Raw genomic sequence first — 24294 nt, 5'->3', positions numbered from 1 at the left:
CGCACCGCAAGCCGAGGCGGATCAAATTGAGATATGTCCAACTACCGGTCTCCCTTAATAGGCCCATACGAATCGGACCGCACCGCAGCCAGAGGCGGTGCAAATTGAGATGTCCATTCACCTCCCTCCTTTAATAAGCCCATCGCAATCGAGTTGCTCGACAGAGAAAGGGCACGAAGGCGGAGCAGAATCTTGAAGCCCTAGAAACGGCATAATTCCAGCTACATAACCGGAGACGACGAGGAACGCGCACGCCGCGGCCCGCCCAGCAGAGAGGCAGCGGAAGAGAAGAAGACGCCATATAGAGAAGGAACAAGTCGATGGCGGCCAGCCTGTGGCGATCGGTATTCGGAGGATCGGCTGCCCCGGTGGAGGAGGAGGAGCGCGTGGCGTTCTGGTCGAGCCCGGAGCGGACGGGGTGGCTGACGAAGCAGGGGGAGTACATCAAGACGTGGCGCCGCCGGTGGTTCGTGCTGAAGCAGGGGAAGCTCTTCTGGTTCAAGGACTCCACTGTCACCCGCGCGTCCACTCCCCGTGGCGTCATCCCCGTCGCCTCCTGTCTCACCGTCAAGGGCGCCGAGGACGTCCTCAATCGCGCCTTCGCCTTCGAAATCTCCACCCGGGGCGAGACCATGTACTTCATCGCTGACTCCGAGAAGGAGAAGGAGGAGTGGATCAATTCCATCGGCCGCTCCATCGTCCAGCACTCCCGGTCCCTCGCTGATGCCGAGGTCGTCGACTACGACAGTACCAAGCGATCCGCCAAACCCTCCTCCTCCAGTGATTAGAAACCCTCCAACGATGAAGAAGAGAAAAGATGATGATGGTGATGATCGATGAATAGGTGCGCCTATCAGGCCATCTCCCTTCTAAAATATCAAAATCTAGGGTTTCTAATTCTTTATTATGCTGTGGATAAACTTGTGTGATTTCTTCTCTGATTGGATCTTGGCCAGCTTGCTACGGTTATAAGATCCTGTATCTATCGTGGTGGCCTTCCCTGCCTCGCTGTGGATCTACCTTATCTTTGTGTAGAACTATCCGTTTTACACTGTTCCCTATGTTCTCTAGCAATTATAATTGCCTTTCTTACTTTATTGTTCTGTGTGATTGTCGATTTTTATGCTTTTGCAATTCCATATATCGCTTTTTTTTTTGAATGAGATGATAGGATCATTGATCATTGGATAGTTGATATATCTGTTCAAGCATCATGTTTTTCATGTCATCCTTTTCTTTCTTTGATTTTAATTATATTAGTTTCATTTGTATTTAATTCATCGTGTCTTCCAACTTTTTTTCCCTTAACCATATGCACAGGCATATACACCAAAGAAATAAGGGATTAATGATGCAAACCTGGCCCTGCTGGGGATCAAACCCCTGATTAGTTGATATTAAATTGGGTGTTTAAATGATGACATTTGGTTGCAATAATAAACCATGCTACTTGTTTGCTGGAGTACTCCTTGCTGATCTGTTCTTTTCTCAGGTCCATCTTGTCAGAGATTTGTTATTTTCTTGTTTTGGTAAAGAAGCTTGTCCTTAAAGTGGTTGTCTCAATTTTTAATCAATGAATCTATCAATTGTCCGACTTGTTCTTTGAGAACTATTAAGAACAGAAATCTTGTGAGGACCATCTTGTATTATGACTCTTTTAATCTTTATTACAGAGTCTTTTGGCTAACGAATCTCTTGCCCCATATGGATTTTATCTACCAAGTCTGAAAATGTATTGATGGCTCTTGTCTTCTCCTCTAGTGGTGACTTGCGAATTAGTGTCTTTTCTTCTCCTTTCTCTTTCATAATGTTTCTTCTATAGTTTGCTAAAGCTTTGCAAAAATCTTTCCTTAATTGTACCCATCTGCGGATATTCCGTTGGCAATATCAAAGCCATTGTTAAATTTAACTTCTTGCTACTGTATTTGGAATTCCAGCTCATTGTTATTGTAACTGTAGTTCTTTTGCTACTATGTCTTGTTAGACAAGGACTATGACTAGGCAAAATTAGCCTCTTAGGCCTCTTTTTACTGTCTTATATATTCTTCTGTCTTTAGTTTCAAATTATTTCATTCTTGTTAGACGATAGTTGTTGGCTCTGTGTTGGACATACCTTTGGCGAATATCTGGAGATAGAATCTGTAACTTATAGTTAGTACTTCTCTTTTAGTTGATAAAATAGATTTAGAGCATACTTTTTGTTCTGACATGGATAATGTGTAAGTGGGTTTCAAAGAAGCGTAATATTCATTTTGACTTCTTTCGAATACAGACAGTGATTCTTCAGATTGTGTGGTAATAACTGTCTCTCATGTCCGTTGTAGTTCTTTGAATCCCCATGTTTCATGCATACTTGTTTTAATTAATTAAGCACTTAGGTTCTCTATATCCTCCTTACCATTTAATCTATTGGTTTCTTGCTGGATTTGATTTAACTTTTAATGGCTGTCTTTATCCTGTAGGAGGGGCTGCAATTCTCATTTTCTAGGTAAAGCTCTTGTGCTGAATATAGTGAGGCATGAAGTATCCTTGTCTCATGAATTCATCTCTTTGCTATCTTTTCAGCGCTGAGCAACTCAACTTATTTCCCCTTCTTTAAATTTACCTTTTAGTAAACTTAGATTTCAATGCCTCCGTTTAGAATATTGAAGAATCTCCAATTGAAACATGGTTTGATGTTCGCCTACAAATTTGATAAGTTTTGTGCAATGCAGGTTTGGCCATTAGATAACTATATGAGTTTTCATCCAGTTGTAGTAAGTAAAGCCTACCAAGAAAAATCACTGCTGTAGTTTGGATACTTTGCATTAGATTTTGATTATAGATGGATTTGTACTCATAATTTTTATTCATTTTTGTGGTTTTGGGATAGAAAACTCGGGGAAGAGTACACAATCATGTATACGTAACCGACACCATTGTGAACATGGATTTTGATTTTTTGTTTTTTGGCCATGAATTTGGTTGTAGAATGACTTGCCCACTTTCTCTCCTCCTCGCTGTCCTTTTTAATCTTGGCTTTGTCAATTGGAAATCCGTTATGAACTTGATTTCCCTAGCAATCTCACTGAGATGAAAATGACTGAAATGAAATTGTGTTACTCAACTCTTTTTCAAGGGGTTATCAAGTGAATACTCATATGTTGCTCGTCGCAAATGTTTGGTGATCATTTTGTGTTTCCTTTGGGTCTTTTTTTGACATCCGTCTGTAGATATCGTTTGCTTGTTAACAAATCTTTTGGTCGTATGTATTTTTTGTGTGGTCTGCATTCGCATTCTATGTGTGTTCATAAGATTTGACATGATTTTACGTTGGTGATATACTATAACCTTTCATATTTTTTTTATCAAGATTCTGAGATAAGATCACTGATCAAAGATAACTGATCATTAAATGTTAAATCTTAAGCATAAGGGGCGGACCTGTGTTTCCATATAAGATAAGTTCATGGATGCCAAAGGAATACTAATTCTTTATATTTTTTTATCTGGATTCAGAGATAAGATTACTGATCACCAAACGCTAAATCTTTAGTATACGGGACCGACTTGCGTTTCCGTCGTCAGATTAAGTTTATGATGCCAAAGGAAACTAACTCCCAATGTAGACGAACACAACACTGGAGTTCGATATGTCAATCGCACAAGCGAAAATATCTTGATAGAGAATATTTTGATGAATAAATTGGTCTCACTGTTGATTGCCATCGTCACCAAGACAATGACATGGAGGGCATTCAGGTCAATCTTGTCAGTCGTAGACCACCTCGGCACTGTAGCGATCATCTCACTAGGCTACCACAAGGGTTACTTGGAAGGCCTCGTGCCTTTGGGTCAAGACCAAGCCGCGTCGACTCTCAGTCGATGATATCCAGGTAATAACATTTTGACGCTAGAAGGAGGGTTTGAATGTCGTAAGAGCATCCACTCGTGAACCCTTTTAATGAGCGCTCCAACGAGGAGGCGTCGCCACTGACACATAGTACCTTTAAGTGCAAGGCGTCGCTACTGGCGCTTGTTCAACGACCTCGAGCTCTTGCCTTTGGGGGCTATCACAGGGCATCTAATTGTTTTTGTCGAAGCTTTTCTGAGCCTTACGTACCAGGTGCAGATCCTCATTGGAATGATGCAAGCTATCACCCCATTTTTGCCTCAACTAGCTCAATAAGCAATTCCCCCTTCACAATTGCGACCAATGATTCAACCACCACTTCCACTTGCACCTACTAGGGTTCCCTCGATTGATCCATTGCTGGTAGCCCCAAATTGCCCCGATCGATCAAAATGCTAACCAGAGCACTGTGGAAATGAACATGCCCTCGCATCACGGGCCAGCTTTGCTTGAGTCGAAAACCCAATCGGTTGACTCAATGGATGACTCTTTGAGAGCCTAACTGCGATTGATGGATCAGCGCCTAGACGAGATGCACCGAGAGTTCTAACAATCAAAGGGGAAAGGTGCACTTTGGGTCATTCCCCATTCGTCCATAGCATTCAAGAAGAACTAATCCTGATGAATTTCTACCTCTTGTAATTGGAGGCCCTTAATGATAGCTCCGACCCACTGTAGCTTTCTGAGCTCATATGTTGTAATATGATATCTTAGACGCTCTGATGTGCTGAGCGTTCCCAACCATATTGAGAGCCTCTTAGTTTCATCCTTCACTCACCTTGTGAAGGAATTTGAGCTCCACTTCCTTGGGAATGTATGCTCAAAGCTATCCACAGCAATGCTACTTAGACTGAGGCAGAGGGAGGACAAACCCCTCTCTAACTTTGTTATGTGGTTCACCGGTGAAATCTAAGGCATCTAGGACGCTCACCCTTCTTTGGTAATACAAGCCTTTATGATGAGCCTAAGGCCCTTCCAATTCTTCTTGTCATTGGTGGAAAGACCACTGATAAGAATCCCCGAGACACTTAAGAGGACCAATTAGTATATATATGCAGAAATAATGAACTCGAGTAAGCGCAAGAAAACCCACAAGAGGCCATGCATAGAATTGCCTCAAGCACCAACCTCGGACTCATTGAGAAGGAAGCATGGTTGACCTGAGGTATCTCACTTGAGGCTTGGGTCTACTCCCCTTAATATGCAAGGATCGAGATCATCCTACAAATAATGGAAAAAGGGATTTCTAAAAAAGCCACTGCCAATGAGGACCCCTTAGAAAGGAGGGACAAATTGAAATATTATCGCTTCCACCGAGACTACGACCACGACATTGAAAAATACCATGATCTAAAGGACCAGATAGAAGAGCTCATCCATCGAGGGCACTTTAGGAGGCTCCTCCACAAACCCCAAGAATCGTCGTCTTGCCCATAAGGCCTAGTGAAAAGATAAATCGATGTCATCATCGGTGGGCCCACCTCGAGGGGTAGGACACAAAGTTTACGCCCGATTCATCATAGAGAAATGTCCGAGGCAAGAAAGAGGTGCTGAGATCACTTTCAAGGAAATGGAGAGAGAGTACCACGACCCGAACCACGACAACACACTAGTGGTCTTCGTAAGGATGATCAACACTCGGGTGAAAAGAGTTATGATTGACACAGGTAGCTTTGCCAACATACTTTATTTTGATGCCTTTCAAAAGCTCAGATTGTCAGCTAACAACCTCTCCTCGGTGGCATCTTCGCTGACGAGATTCATGGGTGATTCCATCTGCCCGCTTGGGATTGTGAGCCTACATTTCACTTTTGGCTAAGAGCCCTACTCGAAGATGCTGACGACCAAATTCATCGTGGTGAACATTCCATTGGCCTACAATGCAATCATCGATCGATTTACTCTTAACTAACTGAATGCGATGGTATCCAAATACCACCTGGTAATGAAATTCCTGACAAAAGTTGACGTTAGAAAACTAAGTAGCATCCCATGAGAATCCAAGCAATGCTACTTGACGATCGTCTCACTACCGAAGAAAGCTAAGCTCGAGCCAACGCCAATGGACTCTCGCGATTTCAGGAAGCCTCTTTTGCACCCGGAGTCGATGGAATAACTAATCGAGGCACCACTCGACAAGGAGGAGCGTGTGCAATTAATCAAATTTCTTAAAAAAAAAAAACGTCGAGGTGTTAGCTTGGTCGCCAAAGGACATGCTGGGCATTAATCCAAATATTGCATAATATCTTTCCCAAGGCCCGACTCATGAAGCAAAGGCCTCGCAAGTTCACTCTCGGGTGCAACAAGCAATCAATGACGAGGTCGATAGGTTATCGAGGGCGAAATTTATTACTGAAGTCCAGCACCCTCAATGGCTTTCCAATGTTGTCTTAGTCAAAAAAATGCCAATGAAAATTAGAGAATGTGTATTAATTATACCGATCTCAACAAAGTCTATCCGAAAGATAACTATCCTCTTTCTCAAATCAATCAACTAGTAGATGCCACTTAGGATCGATCCTCTTCCTTATCTTCATGAACACGTTCTCAAGCTATAATTAGATCAGGATGACACCTTAGGATTGAGAGCACACATCCATGACCAACCAAGGCATATACTATTACGAGATCATACCTTTCGAGTTAAAGAACGTAGGAGCGACATACCAAAGAATAGTGAACAAAATATTCAAGTACTAGATCAAAAGGAATATAGAAATATATGTGAACAATATTATAGTAAAAAATAGAATGTCTGATACACACTTGGCGGACCTAATCAAGACGATCCAAATTCTGAAAAGATTCAACATGTATCTCAACCCATCTAAGTACCCCTTCGAGGTCAGCTTGGAAAAATTCATCTACTTTATCGTCTACCAAAAGATAATAGATGCAAACCCCAAGAAGAAAAGCCTAGTTAATACAAAGACTTCCCTGCCCAGCTCTTCCAAAAATACACGAGAAAAGCTGTGCAAGGTAGCAATTCTACACACTAAAATGTTGGAAGTCTGCTAAAGGAGCATTGAAATGTGGTAGGCTTGGAAATCTATAATAACTTATCAAAAGAGCTGCAAGCCAAATGTTGAGCAATTACCTCTACACATACAGGAGGGCCTGGTATTTTTGACATTAGAAACCTAAATACCACCAACAAGATCAAAGATGAAGTAAATATATCATCAGGTCACATCGAAAAGAGGCCTTTACCATGATGACAAATCATAGGAAAACTAATGTGTTCAATAGCAAGAATGTAACTCTTCCATGTGGTGGTCATCTGGCAATGAAAACAGCAGGCGAGCACCTGCCTCCTTTCTCACTAGTAAGATCATCTTCGATTTCATTCCCATCAAGACAGATCATGTTGTTATTGACACTATGTTCGGAACTCGCTGTGCTGCTTGTGGCAAGAGGAGAGTCAGAGACACCAACTGTTCTGCTTCTTGTGGGTCCTGACCTCACATACACAGATAAAGCTGGAACATTTGTCATGGATGGTCTCGAACTGTTGGGAACACTCCGCCTTATATCCTGCGTTTGCAAATATATCTGATCATAAGATACATCATACTTCAAAATTTTGACCACTTATCAGGAAGAACATGGACAGCAAGCTTGGAAAAGCAGGATTTCTGATAGCTGAGGAAGCAAAAGATATGAAGGATAATATATTACCATATGCCTCAATGCCATATCCAGCGATTTCTTTGACAGTGTCCTCCCAAAGCCAGTGCTATCTGGTGTGAGAGAAGACTTGCCAGAGAGGTTATTATGGCTTGATCGTTGGTCATCTTGCTTTGGAGGCACAAGTCTTCTCATGTTCACTATCCGTTCAACCATCTTATTTCCAATTAGAACAGGGTTCATGTTGTCATTGGCATTTGCATGTGGTCTGCTTGATGGTGGAACAGAACTGCCTTTATGAACATTACCATTTGGAACACGCCCTCTGGATGGAGAACAAGACTGCCGCCTTGGTCGGACATTTGGTCCAGGCTCAACAGAAGATGATCGAATGTTGGGTGCTCCAGGTCTACCTCGAGAAGCCGAGGGCCTCTCAGGCAATGATGTGTGTGAGTTTGAGGGTGCATCATGAGAAGAACCAGGGGTACATGAGGGTTTCAGTGATCTAGGTTTTATGGCTGAAGAGCTTCCACATGGTGTTGAACCTTTAGATACTGTTGAACCTGACCTTGCGACAGAAGATGATCGACTTGATGGAGCAGAGCTGGAAGGAACAGCAGATATGGCAGAAGGTCGTCTTGTAGGAGTAGCTGACCTTGATGCAGTCTTGCTCGCTGCAGGTACAGATGACCTAGATGTTTGTGTAGAATATCTAACAGGTGTTGATGATCGTGGTGGAGGAGCACATGACTTTGAAGGTAAAGCATTTCGTGAAGTGGGAGTGGAAGCTCTGGTAGGTTTTAAAGCTGCAGTTAATGTAGGGCGTCCATTTGGAGTTACAGGTCTAGATGCACTATGAGTAGGACCACCAGATGATGACGGTCTGCGAGTTCCCACAGTAGACGAATTAAAACCAGATGATGTTGTTGGTTGCCTTGATGCTGCATTCCTTGAAGGATCTGGAGCATTTGCTAACTAAAATATAGCATTAAGATGCAGAAAAGCAACAGAAAAATAAGGAAATAAGGAAATGCAGCAGAGCTTATCACAAAAATACGAAAATAACCATATATGTTAACAAAATGTACACCCTTCCATGGCATTTAATGTCCGAAAGTTGATAAAAATTGAATGTCAGTCAAATTTATAGACTTATGAGAAAAAAAAGGAATAGAAGAATGAAAGCTAGATTTTCAACTTAATTGTTTATCTAATGGAAGCCAAAATAAAGTAATTGACAGATGATTATCAAAGAGCTTCAAACCTTTTAAGTAGATGAATAACCATAAGGGTCACAGCAGTATATTTACATGGTTAAAAGCATCAATGAGTCTTATATGGTAAGAAGAGTTACAAGGCTTAGATCTTTAGTCGATTGGAACCCCCCAGATTGATGATATCAGAGTCATGGCACATCTACAATTGAGAAGTGTGATGAATACTAGATTCCTATTTTATATTTTAAATCTTATTCATGACTGCACGTGATACACTGTAATCATTAAGATGTCTCCTCAGGGACAATAACTAGCAGATTCCTATTGAATTAGCAATTTATTAGACAAGCAGGAACTGCAAATAAATGTGAACTGAAGTAACATTAAGAGAGAGAGAGAGAGAACATTTTAGTTTTTCAATACCTTAAAAGTCATTGCCTTATGAACTTGGTGTTAGAGACTTACCGGAAGGGCCAATTCGATGGGTAACCAATGTTTATAGGCATTATACAAGTAATTCACACATTTGTGGGGTATTTGGACAAACATAAGATTTGGAAGGCCATATTAGCAAAAAAACCCTAAAAATTCATACCAATCAAGCTCTAATATGTTTATCTGCCATTCTTTTCCATAAGGTTGAGCATACTCAACACCCCGCAAAAGTAAAGAGAAAGTGATGATAGACAGTTAACAGTGTCCAACATGCATCACCAAAGAGTACTGTATCTATACACAAGTAATAATACCACTAAAATGTGCACAAAATAAATCCATGGTTTCTTTTGGTGTCCAAATTCAAATTAGAAGATACACTCAAATTGTTATGTGCAAATGTTAAAGGAGATAAATCAGTTAGAGAGCTCACCCTGGATTTTTGCAATGTAGAACGATTTTTTGGAGTCCCGGTGCTACTTACAGGGGATCTTTTTGATTCAGTATCCAGAGATGGAAAGAGTGGAGTACCCGGTGGTGTAAGAAGCCTGAAAGAAAAGGAAAAAACACCTTTTGTATCATAACCAGCAGACAATTAGTAATTAACCCATAAGACAACTCTAATGTTAGCTATGCCTTCAATGTATAACATTCTCATCACTTAACTGACAATTTGCAATTATGTTTATCAAAATCTGTATATTAAGAGAATCATGATATCATACGATGTATCAGAAGCTTGAGTCAACACTGCTACGAGCCATATGTAGATCTATAAAACTATGCAATCAGACACTAATCCTCATTCCTGATATCCTAGCCATCTCTGGACTCTTCTCCTCAGTATTCAGTAATTAACCTTGTTAGTATATAAATCATAGAACTCCATCTAATCTGTTAGTTTAAGCTTCTAAAAAAGTTGGTGATGTTGTATCAAAGCAGGAGGTACTAAGTTTGAGTTTTGCATTATATAATTTTCCTCACCATTTATTTAATTTCACCTGTTGAGATTGAGCTATTTTGCCAACCCACATCCAGGGGATTGAAAATATAAATTATTTAGTCTTATCTATAGAATAAAACATACTATTAGATGATTTCTGAATGGTTAAAGATCGAACATAAAATATAAAAACCCCAACCCTTTTTTCTAATCTGGTGTTGGTGGTTTAAAAATTAGGAAAATATATTAAAGCTTGTAAGAGTTGCTATGAACAAACTATCTATATGTTACCCATGGAGCTAATACAAAGAGGACAAGAAGCCCAAAGAAAAACTTCAGATAAACAAGTCTCCAACTTAGTTATGGTTAACATTGCAGTTAGTCATTGCAGGTCAAAACCTTAATAGACAAGGCAATGTATGGTATGATGCAGCTTGAAGCTTTGAAATTGTTATATAGTCACCTAACCCAAGAACATAAGAAATGTGAAAGAAGTATTGGCGAACCAGAATACAGCACAATGACAGAATGAGCTTGAGTTGAGGGTAAAAAACTGTGAACAAGATTTGACATCTATGGACTTTGGGATTCATGGATATCAAAGAACAGTGTTTTCCCAGTATAACAAACCCACCAGTTCCCATGTTTTGGCATGTCCAACAGAAGCCACAACTTTCTAATATAGTGTGAGCCTTAATATATTATTTCGATGAATTATGAAGAAAAACCTAAAATTGTAAGACTAGAGATTCACAAATAGAATGAAGAAATGCATTCCACATACACAGACATCTTTGAAGAGAAAAACACATTTCATGTTGGGACACCAAAATAGCGGTTGATGACTTTAATCCTTATATGGAAGAAGAAAGTGGGTGGCAAGTGAAAGGCATAATTAGAAAGAAACAGCTGAAAGAGTTACCAGTCATAGTCATTTTTTTCACTGTCGGAATTTAGGAAGTCACCAATCCCGGCCTCGCGTGCCGGCGCCGATGAGGCGATCTTGAATATAGGAGCGGTCCCAGGTTTAGACCCTACCGACCACAAATAACAAGAGCAACGTAAAGAAAAGAGGTACCTTTTTTGAAGCAAGGAACGCCTGAATCGGAGAGAGAGAGCAGAGAACAAGGGTCAAAAATTACCCAACGGGGGATCGAGTTCAGCGGTGCTGTGAAGAAGAAGGTTGTTTTGCTCCTTCTCCAGCTTCCGCATCTCGAGAAATAGGGCGAGCTCCTCGTCCGCCTGTTTTGTCATAGTCCGCCCGGGAGACGGCGCCACCGCTGCCCTAAGGCTCCGATTCATGTTTCTCTGCCACCAAACCTCTCCCCAAGCCAAATCTCGAGTCCCTACACCCCACTCCGAGGCCCCAGCTTTTCCGAACTACTCTCTCCATCGAAGCTCCATCGATGTGAGTGAAAGGAGAAGGGGGCAGATCGCGCCACCGAGCTAGGAAACGGGCGGAATGGCGACGGAGCAACGGAAGGATGCGAAAAGAAGAGCAGAAAAAGAGAGGCAGCGCGAAAACGTAACTCACGTCTGCGCCCGTGCAACGGTGATCGCCGTCGGATTTGGGGTTTCCTCAGCAAGAGGACGGCAGGCGACTTCGGAGGCGTTCGGATCTGCGAAATGGGAGCGAAGCAACGAGCGGAGGAGGAGAGAGGGCAAGAGTGACTCAAACACACAGGCGGTTGCTTGCTTAGCGTCGCCGTCGTCGGATGGCCGATAAGGAAAGCTAACGGTGCCTTTTCCCAACTCGGGGGAGGCGGCACATTTAATCTCCCTCCGTAAATTACATGAACAGGCCCTCAACTTTCGTGTATGTTACAAAATGGTCCTCCCCATTGTCTCCATTCGAAATATAATACATGGAAAGATTCACATTGGTCTGACCAACATCGATATGATGATATGAATTCGTAAAACATATAATAAGTAGTTTGGCTTCATTATTAATTGTATATTCTCTTTTACTTCGTCCCCGCCGGCGGTGTCGTCAAGAACACGTTTTTAGCGCCACGTGTACACTTTCAAACGCCCGGCCTTTTCAGACTCGATCACGAGACCGCCGCTCCATCAGATTTACTTGGAAGAGGCGATGCATCTCCTACACGTGAACCCCATACCTGCCTTGTCATTGGAGTAGCCGATGCCATATCGGAAATTAAACTCGCGTTGGCCCCACCAGCGGTCCCCGTCGTCGTTGTTGTCTTCCGTTAACTGATCTCATCCACAACAGAATAATAATCGTTGAGCAATTTAGCAACAACAGAAATTCATGTGACAATTTTTTTTTTTTTAAGCATCCTCTTTTTTACTTTTTCCCAAAGAGTTTATTATTTAAATTTTATTTTTTACTATTGACAATCTCTTATTATTTATAATCTTTTAGGAATAATAAAATAAATTTTATTATTATTTATAGTTCTTTTAATTTAATTTGTTTTTTCTTTTTTTCCCATGAGATCTATGCGCTTTGTTGTCACTCAATTTAGGGCTTCTGGTTTAAAAGCTGGCTTCTTCTTGATCAATATATGTCCTCACACTCTAGATTTTCCATTTCATTGCAACTTAAGCCCATGACAATTATGCAGGTTTCTGGGCCAACAGTATAACAGCTGAGGACTACCAAAGGTTTGTACTCTGTAGCTTTACCTAATCTGTATTAATTTTTTGCACTCTTCATAAGAAAGGCACATTTATAATATGCATGAGACAAGAGATACTGAAAGTTAGGAACAAACTTTTTATATCTGAAAAAAGGGAAATTAGATAGCATCTATTCTGTCTGTGCTTATTCATTCAGTTGATTTCTTGAGTGTTGCTTATAGTATTTAGAAGAATTTTATGTACCCTCTTGTTAGTGAACAAAAATATCGTAGCTGATGAGTCAGCAGCCCACGTGCCAACGTTAGGAACTTATGGTGGAATAAGTGGGTCGATGAGGTGGCTACGTCCCTCGAGCGTCTCGGGCGAGGGTTGAGGCGGCAGGATCAGCCAAGTCCTCGCGAGCGATAGGATCAGTCGAGTCCTAGGGGTTAGCACTCCAAAGCTAGTTGACCCGAGCATCGTTTATAGCGAGATGTGTCCTCTCGTGCCCGGGATAGTTGGCGATCTTCCTCGTGACATGGGCACCGCCTTGAGATGAGAGATATGGGCTGACATTGGTCGGGATCCGAACCGCTGGGCCACCCTCCTCTGCGTATTGGGTGGCAACTTCGGGGTGAAGACACTTGCAACTTGATGGCGATCGCCTCCTTGCAAAATGGCCTTTGTCGGGTGAGTCCCGACTTTGGCCCCTCCGATAAGCAAGTCAGATTGGTTTGGATTCCCCTCTTTTTTCTCCCCTCTTTCCTTGGGATCGACCGGGGGTATTTATACCTACGTGCGAGAGTTGGTTGCGGCTCGATTCGACGTTGTCGTTGATTCTCACGGGGGCGGGACAACCCCTCTGACGAGATGGCATCTTCAGGAGTGCTTGAGCGATGTTAGATGCATTGTCCCAAAGGCAGACGACACCGCCCCCAGCTCTTGGGGCAGTCAGGTCGCACAGTTACACAGTTGAAACTTAACGTGGCATGCACCTATGGTTCTGGTAGCATACGGCATTGTGTTCGTGACTATTAGTTTGCGATGTTTCTTGAATTTGTCTGGTGACCTCCCTGTTGCTGCAGTTGGCCGATAGATTCTTTGGTTAGTTCTATTATGGTTTAGTCAGTAACTATAGTTATTTTCCCAACCTTTGGGGAAACAATAAAGTTCTCCTTGTTTTGATATGGTGAAGATGTTATCTCTCGATGCTGATATATCTTCTAATTGTTTTACACACTATTACTTGTTCGATGTGGAAAATGTTATTGTGATTTGCGTTGACCTTGGACTGCATGACCTTTGGATCATAAATCGTGCCAGCTGTCTTGGGATTGTAAGATATGGTGTTGAAATAACATTTGCATATGCTGTTGAGACAGATTGTTTATGTCGCAGAAAGGCCAGTTTAACTTGTAACAACTGCTATAAGTCACCTCCCGGTCGTATCTGACCTTCCACATCTCCATCTCCATCGTGGCTAAAAGCTTTTCCCTTTGCTTGATGACCAAGTAAGAGGTTTCTAAAAAATATCGCCATATTATTTATTGTACACCGACGTATGGTACGACTGCCGATCATCACTGATAAGCGGCTATATCTCATTCATTTGGTGTTATCATGTGCTTCGATTTTGTTTGGATAAATTGCTTGCGGTTAAGCATCAAATGCTCGTGAACTGAAATGTTATGTTTTGTTTTTGTATGTTTTGCTTAAAAATTATAACATAAACAGCTTAAAAACTTATAAAATAATCACTTATTAGAATGAATAAAATTATTTCCAAATAACTTAGTTATACGTGCCATAACATATTTTCTATAAGTTCCGATTAAAAAAAAATCTGTATCTCGTTTAGGATAGTATTGGACGTTGATTGACTTCATAAATTCGTACATTAAGTCTACGATAATTTTCAATGCGTGAAACCCGATGAACAATTGTTTACGAACTTACAATTGTTCATTTACCTTTTAAAGTTCTTATTTTTTATTTTTTTTTTCTTTAAGTATTTATTAAATTGCTTGTAAAATTATTCTCTTTATGAAACGTTAAGATTTATCCACTTCTTGCCTTTTAACTAATTAATTTAACCAATCAATTTATTCTTTAAAAGATCCTTTAGGACCTAAGCTTATAACTATGTTGATCTTTAATAGACGAATAATGTAAAGATACCACATGACTTAAACAGTTTTAGTTAAATCCAAAGAGTGTCTCACGATTTAAAAAATTTCAACTAAGTTTATGACATTACAACAATGATACCTCACGACTTAGACAATTTCAACCAAGTCTGTGACAATATGATGATGTTATTAAAGTGATAATAATGTATAAAGCAAATGAAACTTTAAAACCATCCACCAAGCATATATATAAGAATCATTACCAAGATCATTATCACGTAGTTCGATGACAAAAGCCAACAAGACGTGTATCTGAGTCACTGAGATCCTGAGATAGCACACACCAAGACTTTAGGCCGCAGCCACAAGTTCCTGAAACAGCTCGCAGCAAGACTTAGAATGATACCATTGGTTCTTCCTAGATTTGGGTTTCGTTGTATAAAAGGAACAAGAAATTTGGAAGACGTATCAGCAGACAGAAAATAATAGCAGGACATATGTTTGCAGGTGTCAAAAGATATTATGTTGCTAGTGAGGTTAGTAGAAAAGACATGAATTGATAATGCATCGGAGCACCATTTACACCTCAGTATATAAAGTGTTTACCTAAAGGAGGATGAAGATTGCCACATGCTACAGTATTCATCACTAAAATAAGCAGAAATAGGATCATAATGAGAAGAACAGGATGAGCACTTTGTCTGCTAAAATAGAATTCACAAATATCCATGAACATGCATGTGTACATGCAATTACTAAGAGCCTTCAAAGCCGACACAAACAATTAGTCCTGGCTTTTTCTAAGCACAAGTTGAACAAGAAAACAGAGTCGGTTCAAGCTCTATTTTGTCATTGTTGAATCACTGAGTAATATTAATTCACAAATTAACTATCTCTAGATCTTCGTTAAAGGCATAACTGGTTTTGCATAGAATAATACCACAAAGAGTGAGACCACATGAACTAAAAAAATCAGGCAAAGAGTGACATAACCAGTTTTCTTGCCATTGTTGCCTGATGAATTTTCCCTTCCCCCTCATTTATCCTTTTTCTCATAGTTTTGCTTTTCCCAACAGTCAATATATAGAAATCAGGCAAACTCAGATGGATTCAATTGACTAGAGATAAGTTCATGCCAAATGATCCCAACCAATTCTGCTGGCGACCTAAAGCTGACCAATCAGGGACGATCAGTTTGGTCTCGGTTGATCCATACAGATCGGCTGATTGGTGAACCTTCCCGTTTTACAGAAATGTTGTTATCCATTTACTTAACAGTCTCATCAACTCATCAGGCAGCTTCAATTTTAATGCGCGTGAAGATAATACATAACTAGGTATTTGTCGGAAACTACAAATTTCAGAAGCAAAAAGTGTTGAAAGTAAAAGAATAATAGAAAAATGCATGAACAAGGATGCCAATTTTCCAACTAGAAAACCGTAAGAGCATTCTCTTCTGTAGCCTATATATTTTTTTTTTCCAAAATAACTCATTTATTTAAAGGTGCCTGACAATGCCATTTTGTAGAAACCTAGTCTGTCAAAGGCAGAAAACACAAGTTCAGTGATTTCTGCAACTACATCCAGTAGATGCAAATCGGAATCCTAATAACTAATAAAGGTCAGAAACATAGACACTATTAATAAGCATATCAAACATGAAACGCACTCTCTCAAGGAATCAGAAAGAAGTACTTTCCAATTTTGAACTCTATCAGATTAAAAAGGCACTAATGTGCCTTGTTATGGTCAAGGCAACTTGATTCTGTATTACATAAGACATAATATTATACAAGGATGAGATATATCTTGTTCATCTAACACCCATGGAATTGACATATGTGCAAAGAGTATTTTCTTTGTCCTAACAGTAATGAAGTTCTGTGTTGAATTGCAAAATCCCCTTGCATGATCTCATTGATAGAGACTGAATGACTAATGTTTCCAAGACAAATGATAAGCACTGCAACATTCATTGGTTTACTCTAAATAACAACCAAAGCAAATTCTTCAGGTAGATAATTTAGCACATCAAAGAAAAGTGATCAAACTTATTACTTCTGCCAGTCAGAAGATCAACAGTAAAGAACACAAACCGTGGATTCATCAGTAATATAAACCATAATCAGCAGTAGAAAATGGTAGAGGACACAAACAACAGACCACATCAAGTATGAAATCAAGAAGATTAAGAAAAGAATGGAGATAAAGAAAAGCATTCTACGTCTATTACCTACAAAATCTTTGACAAGAAGGTAAAATTATCTACCAATTGAACCATTAATCTTGCGTAGATTAGATTTATTGAACCAGTAGCGCAGGTTTAACAGACAGGAAGGATATGAAACAAGAAATAGATCCAGATCAAGAAGACAAGGTAATGGCAACACATACTTAGCTCACCCATCAAATAGTGAACTCATCACCTGTCAATGAGCAAGAACAACAAGGATCCAAAATTTATTGTAACATACAGCGAGATTAACAGACCGGGGGAAGTGGACAAAACCCTAGATCTATACATTTTCCGTGGCCAGATGTAGGAGAACGCTCACCTGCGAGGATTGTCGTCGCCGTCAATTTATCAGATTTGATCGCCGTCGGGAGCCTTGGCGGTCCTCTTGGTGGATTCGTAGTCGACGACCTCGGCGTCGGCCAGGGACCGGGAGTGCTGGACGATGGAGCGGCCGATGGAGTTGATCCACTCCTCTTTCTCCTTCTCAGTGTCGGCGATGAAGTACATGGTCTCGGCCCGGGTGGAGATCTCGAAGGCGAAGGGTCGGTTGAGGACGTCCTCGGCGCCCTTGACGGTGAGGCAGGAGGCGACGGGGATGACGCCACGAGGGGCGGAGGCGCGGGTGACGTGGGAGTCCTTGAACCAGAAGAGCTTCCCCTGCTTCAGCACGAACCACCGGCGGCGCCACGTCTTGATGTACTCCCCCTGCTTTGTCAGCCACCCCGCCCGCTCCGGGTTCGACCAGAACGCTACGCCTCCCTCATCCTCCGCCGCGGAGGTCGACCCCCCGAACACCGACCGCCACAGGCTCGCCGCCATGGACTAGCCCTTTCTCCTCCACCCCCCCTTCTCGCTCCTCCCGTTCCTCCTGCGGAACCGCCACGCAGATTCCCAGGCTGTGCCCTAAGGGGTTACTTCGCCTCTTGCTCTTCGGCAAGGGCGAGCGAGAATCTTCAACCGGAGATCTCGGCCCAAAACCATTTCTTCTGCCAAGTGGCTCGCTCAAGAAAGTGGGGTCCATCGACAAGGACACAAGAGCCTCGTCAGGAGATAACGTTTGGTAGAAGTGTGAGGGAGAGGACAAGATGTATTATGCGGATCTACTATGTCGGACGAGAAGGAGAATACTGTGCCACAGGGGTGGTGGGTCCCACGTGAGAGTTGCACTGTCTGTCACGCGTACCCTTAGGGACAGGAAACACCATCTCCGTCTCGAGGGTGCGGTTACTAAAGGCGAACCATCTCTGGTATTACTTGGATTGCAGGGTTGACAAGGGGAACCGAGTCATGGAGGAAACAGAGGAAGAAACAGAACAGCCCATTCTTTTACGAAAACTATATTAAACACGGAGTATTAAATGGACTCTTATTCATTTCGGCAGTGAGCAGCAGACTCTTGATCGTCTCTATTCTGTTCGCAGCATCCTTGATCGTGATGCGCTCTCTCGGCGAGTCCTTGGCACAGCGGAGACCAACCACGAGCACCGATTCTAAGCATCTCGTTATCCTTTCGCTTGCTTGCATTCCGACCATGAGATCTGAAGTGTCTTCACCTTCTTTGTCGTCCGAGAATAGTGACGGATCAGCGATGCCGGTGACTTGAGCTCCTTTCGAAAAGGCTTCCTCGACGTGGTTTTGGAGGGTGAGACCGTCCTTAAACATGTCGTCGGTAGGCCTCCGCCCGGTGAACAGCTCCAGCAGCAGCACTCCGTAGCTGTAGACATCCGCATGAGTCGAAACCTGCCCGCCCATCCCATATTCTGCGTTTAATTCACACGATTAAACCATATATTCTTATATGTCCCGTGCAGATGAATGAGAAGACTGCACACTTTGGAGAAAAGCTTCTAATTCAAAGGTTTACCTGGAGCCATATAGCCGATGGAACCTTTTATTACTGAAGAAGAAGATAGATACCGGTTGGTGCCATTGGAGAGGAATCTTGCTAGGCCAAAATCTCCGACACGAGCAGTCATGTTGCCATCAAGAAGGACATTGCTTGGCTTCAGATCACAGTGGATGATTGGCGTCTCGCAGTGGTCATGAAGATAGTTCAGCGCAGCAGCAACATCGATTGCTATATCAAGTCTCTGAAGCAGACCTAATCGCTTCGAGTATAGCTTCTTGTCTGTGTCTGGATGCAACCAACTCTCCAAGCTCCCGTTAGGCATGAACTCAAACACGATAGCTCTGAATTCATTACCTCTGAGATCCACACTCGAGCAGGTTGTCAAGATCTTGACCAGGTTTCGGTGTCGAATGCTTCTTAAAGCTTCACACTCTGCGACGAAAGCCTTGAAAGCGCCTCGCTGCACCAGGTTGAGTACCTTGATCGCAACGAGAGTTTTGCCGTCACCCAAAACACCTCTGTACACCGAACCGTAGCTTCCAACGCCAATCAAATTCTCGGAGGAGAAGTCATCGGTTGCCTTCATCAGCTCGAGATAAGACAATTTTGTCGGAGCATCGGATGTGAGTTCAGCTGGGGGAGAATTCTTCTTGTGTTTTCTCGCGTAACGGCAGGTCATAAACAGAGCAAACAGTAAGATTAGCACTACAATCGGCAACGTTACTTTAAGAATAAGCGACCTGTTCTTCTTGGATGTCTGAGTTGAGCAGGAAGGCAAATGCAAACTTGAGATACCCCCACAGAGTTTGTGGTTTCCGACGACGGAAAACTCGCTAGAATTGCTGAAAATTTTATCTACTGGCACTTCACCATCCAGATCATTGAAAGATAGATTCAGAAGTTTCAGGAAAGGCAAGCCTGCTAGAAAATCTGGGAAGGAACCAGACAAGTCATTGGATGAAAGGTCCAACTTCTCGATTCCCTTCAGGTTGCTCAGAGATTTAGGAACGCTTCCTTGAAAGAAATTGTTACTCAAATTGAGGTACTGCAGCACTTGACAATCACCTAAGCTTGTTGGAAGTTCACCTGAAAGCCTGTTGTTGGAAACAGATAAAAAGGGAGTGTTGCGCAACCTGCCGACCTCCATCGGTAGTGTTCCATTCAAGTGATTGCTGGACAAGTCAAGATAGTTCGACAAGGATTCGATGCTAAAAACTTCCATTGGGATGGATCCACTCAGGTGATTGCCAGCGAGATCTAAAGTATTCAAACCCTGGCATTTCCCAAGACTCACCGGGATGCTGCCTTCCAAGTAGTTATCGAACAATATAAGCTCATTCAATGCAGTCAAGTTGCCAAGCGAGGCTGGGATGTTGCCGGAAAACTTGTTGCCATACAAGATCAAAGATCCCAGGTCGGCAAGTTCTCCCAGGAAGTCGGGAATACTGCCGGTGAATAGATTCTCATTCATAGCCAGTGTAACCAAGTTAACGAAGTTCTTGATCCCCGAAGGAAAGGATCCAGAGATTTGGTTTCGACCGAGCGTTATAGTATTGAGCTGGGTCGAGAGATTAGCTATGGAGGCAGGAAGCGCACCGCTAAGATTATTCATAGCCAGTCTTAGTTCCTTCAGCAGACTGCAGTTGGCCAAGGAAGAGACGAATTCCCAGTCCAAGGCGTCTCTGGCTTCAAGCCTGTTTCTCCCTAGGGAAAGCTGCATGAGATATGGAAGGTTGCCGAGATTGGCAGGTATTCGACCGCTGAAATTGTTGCGGCTGAGGTCGATTTGTCGAAGCAACGTAGCATTAGCGACTGACAACGGAATTTGTCCCACGAACCGGTTGCTGGCCATGTCGAGAAAGTGAAGATTGGGTAGTGTGTCGCCGATATCTGGTGGGAGCGTCCCTGACATCTGGTTGTAAGCCATTCTCAGAGTCTGCAGAGAAGATATGTTGTAGAGTGATGGTGGAACATTCCCGGATAGTCCATTCACGGACACCTTGAAGAATTCTAGGCTCGTCAGACGGCCTATTTCCTCCGGAATTCTGCCTACGAGGTTGTTGGATGACAAATCCAGAACTCGAAGTGATGACAGGTTTGTGATTGAGGGAGGGATCGACCCACTGAGACTATTTTTGGAGAGATCGAGGTAAGTTAGAGATAGTAGGTTCCCCAAGGAATACGGAAGGCTTCCTGTGAGATTGTTGCTGTTCAGATGGAGGTGCTCGAGTAGGATGATACTACCCAACAATGGAGGAATTTCTCCAGTAAGGCTGTTGTATGATAGATCCAGCTGCTGAAGGGTCAAGAGGCTTGCCATCTTCGGTGGAATGGCTCCGGTGAGGCCATTGCCTGTGAGATTGAGCAAGCGGATGGAAGAGAGGCTCCCAAGCGAAGGGGGTATGGCACCAACTAGCCCGTTGACTGAGAGATCAAGATGGGAGAGATTGAAAAGTTTCTCCAGGGAAGATGGTATCTCTCCAGTGAGCTTGTTGCTCGACAGATCAAGTTGTTGGAGGGACGAAATATTTCCCAGGAAAGGCGTGATGTCGCCGACGAGCTTGTTAGCCCCGAGGTTCAACACAAGAAGCTTAAGAAGAGAACCGAGCTGTGCGGGAATGTTTCCAGAGATGAGATTGCCAGTGAAGTCGATGCCTAGGAGGTTGGTGCAGAGGCCAAGACTAACCGGAATGGTGCCGCTCAAGGCGTTGTAGCTCAGATTGAGATCCTTGAGCTGGGCCAAACGACTGATCTCCGGGGGTATCTCACCATAAAAGCTATTGTTTGAGAGTCGCAGGTAGCCGAGGTAAGTGAGGTTGCCGATGGAAGGGGAGATGACCCCTCGGAGGCTCATGAATTCCAAGGCCAAGGTGGTGACCCTCTCACGGTGGTCGGGATCGTCGCATGCGACGCCCGGCCATTGGCAGAAGCGGACAGTATCGTTCCACGAGTTCATGATGCCGCGAGGGTCTTCGGTGATGGCTGCCCTGACGGCGAGCAGTGCGGCCCGATCGGTTTCGCTTCCCGAAGGTTGGTCTACGGTAGCAGAGTGACACAGGAAAAGAAGGGAGTGTAGAAAAAGGAGGAGAAGGATGCGGACGTACTGGGAAGTGAGCAGTACTCGTCGGAGCTCCATTGCGCCACCCTCAAAGTGATGAGGTACGAGGTCGAGTACCGGCAAAATATAGCAAAAGATTGGAAGGGTTGTCACCTGTTCTGATCCTTGGAAAGCACTGATCGAATTAATTTTTGGTTTCCCATGCATTCGATGAATCATATATTAGAAGATTTATATGATATGAAGATGGTGACGACTTGGTAGTCTCCGTGGATCGAACACCGGCCGGCCAGGTTTCGTTCAAATCCTTCTCGATGAAAACTAATGCACATCAATTTACGGATTAATGTATTCATGGACTGATGACAACATTGGACTTTGAAATTCGAATTGAGCATTTATAAATTTGATGAGATAATTATTTATAAATTTTATTAAACATAAACTAATAATGGATATATATCAAACTCTTATAAATCAACTTAAATTTTGACTCGTTTGATCTGATCTAAGACTAATGGACAATGACAGGCATGATAGAGATTGTTTTATAATATTCTTCAAATGTCAGGAAAAAAATATTAGAAAGCGTATCAAAGAGGACTACGACTTTGTGGTATCCATTGTTCGTTGACGTTGACACAGAAAACTCCCAAATTCAATGGTGGCAGGAGAGAGAATATATATCTACTTGAGTTTAGAGGCTAACGAGGTTAGATTAAGTTCATCCTGTTGAGGTGTGATGAGGATAGTAATTATGATAAGACTCGGCTGACGTAAGTCGACGCCTCACGCCTCGATCGGCGTGACTGCACTCGGTCAATCGAACCGGAACACCGGTCGAGACGTATTAACGCCTGCTTAGGCGCTGTTCTTCACGCCACGCCAGCGCCCATGTCAGACGCTATCAGCCTGCCTCCTGCAAGCGGGCACATTAAACAACAGTAAGCTTCCCTATAAATATCCTCTCGTTCATCAGAGAAGGGGGGGTCGCACATACAAACACTTCTTCTTCTTCTGAAACCCCCTCCACATTTTCTGCTAACTTAATCGTCGGAGGGGTCGGGTCGAGCCTCCCGACCCGACCTTTGTGCAGGTGCGAAGCCGAGGGTCCCCGTCAGGCGCGCGAACGACGAGCCCCTGCCCGGAGGAGACGGCGACCCCGTCCCGATTGAACCATCGCACCGGACCGACCCCGCGGGCTCGAGGCATGCCCCAGTGAGATCTCCGACGTCCGGACCCGAACCTAGCCGCGTCGACCCCGAGGCCATGGCTCTCAAAGTTGTTTCCCACAACAAGGTGTATAATTAGATTCAAGCTGACTTTTTTTCTCATATAAATATAATATAAGCTTTCAACACTGACGTGTAAACTATCAAGCTTTCCAAGATTAGAGAGTCTTGACAAGGGTTCATGATGAAATAAGAAATAGGGTAAATTTCAAAAAATAAAGAAAAACACCTAAAGTTTCTATTATATTCAACGGAGCATCCTCTTTGCTTTTTTCAACGGAGCATCACTCCCATTTTGCCATGGTCGCTTTTCAGTTTGTCTGTTCCATTCGTTGCATCCTAGTGGATGATGCTAGAGACCTTGAACATGTCCTCGGTCTCATTCATCACTGTCATCACATTGATCTCATTTGTCGTGTTTCACTAATAGCATCCCCCACATTGTCAACATTGCCGCTATCATGCTTTTCTAACGCTCATGTGTTGCTTCCCCTATCGACCGGAAGATTAAGACCATGTATCATTGCTCGGCACTTGAGTGCCATTCGGATGTGGTCGCCATCGATCACAAAGGGTGCCTCTGTTGATGACTTTCATGTGGGTCCATGTTGATTATAATCCCTTTATAATAGAGTAATTTTACGACTAACCCGAATAAAATTAGTGTTAGTGATGAGGAAAAGGTTTCTAGTAAAACAACAACGAGGCAAAGGAGGCTTGCATGATGAGTTTGGCAACAACGATAAAAATATTTTATGGGCATTAACAACATTCATAACAACATACCAGAAGGGATAATCATAAGTGGAGGGGCGAATTCGACCACTTTGGAGTGGCAGAAATGAACAAAATGACGGGACTAAATATAATATTATTTTTAAAAAATAATGGACGTTTTGTGATAATAAAAAAATAACATCCACGTTAAAAATAAAAAACTTGAGAGTTTTTTTTATAAATTTATCCTAAGAAATAATACGTAAAACTAAAGATTTTTTAGCGGTAAATCAAATTTTAATTGGTGAACTGTGAATTGGTAATGATGTTTTAATGCACACCAGTTTTGTCTTGACCGAACCAACATTACGAA

At 42.6% G+C, this 24294-nt stretch overlaps 4 protein-coding genes across 5 annotated transcripts; 1 reads left to right on the top strand and 3 right to left on the bottom strand.

Annotated features, from left to right (window-relative positions):
* The first annotated feature begins 109 nt into the window (after positions 1-109).
* On the top strand, positions 110-1097 carry LOC135639460 (pleckstrin homology domain-containing protein 1-like). The gene has a single exon (XM_065153218.1). It carries the CDS (start codon positions 321-323, stop codon positions 786-788), a length of 468 nt encoding a protein of 155 aa, XP_065009290.1. The 5' UTR covers positions 110-320; the 3' UTR covers positions 789-1097.
* A 5815-nt stretch (positions 1098-6912) lies between these two features.
* LOC135640180 (uncharacterized) lies at positions 6913-11841 on the bottom strand. Of its 2 annotated transcripts, none has more exons than XM_065154392.1 (5): positions 11257-11841; positions 11037-11148; positions 9605-9719; positions 7571-8494; positions 6913-7444 (listed from the first exon to the last, which is right to left on the bottom strand). In XM_065154392.1, the coding sequence occupies exons 1-5, from the start codon at positions 11414-11416 to the stop codon at positions 7169-7171; spliced, it is 1587 nt and encodes a 528-aa protein (XP_065010464.1). In that variant the 5' UTR covers positions 11417-11841; the 3' UTR covers positions 6913-7168. The 2 variants fall into 2 exon arrangements, with proteins under 2 accessions (XP_065010464.1, XP_065010465.1); XM_065154393.1 differs by having other exon boundaries at positions 6913-7426.
* A 5260-nt stretch (positions 11842-17101) lies between these two features.
* Positions 17102-18015, bottom strand: LOC103990204 (pleckstrin homology domain-containing protein 1-like). Its single transcript, XM_065157507.1, has one exon. It carries the CDS (start codon positions 17882-17884, stop codon positions 17414-17416), a length of 471 nt encoding a protein of 156 aa, XP_065013579.1. The 5' UTR covers positions 17885-18015; the 3' UTR covers positions 17102-17413.
* Positions 18016-18367: 352 nt separating this feature from the next.
* On the bottom strand, positions 18368-22273 carry LOC103990270 (probable LRR receptor-like serine/threonine-protein kinase At3g47570). The gene is made up of 2 exons (XM_009409346.3): positions 18930-22273; positions 18368-18825 (listed from the first exon to the last, which is right to left on the bottom strand). The coding sequence occupies exons 1-2, from the start codon at positions 22189-22191 to the stop codon at positions 18401-18403; spliced, it is 3687 nt and encodes a 1228-aa protein (XP_009407621.3). The 5' UTR covers positions 22192-22273; the 3' UTR covers positions 18368-18400.
* Positions 22274-24294: the final 2021 nt, after the last annotated feature.

The sequence above is a fragment of the Musa acuminata genome, chromosome BXJ3-6 (assembly GCF_036884655.1).
Source record: "Musa acuminata AAA Group cultivar baxijiao chromosome BXJ3-6, Cavendish_Baxijiao_AAA, whole genome shotgun sequence".
Classification (NCBI taxonomy): Eukaryota; Viridiplantae; Streptophyta; class Magnoliopsida; order Zingiberales; family Musaceae; genus Musa; species Musa acuminata.
This window is presented reverse-complemented; position numbering and strand designations above follow the sequence as displayed.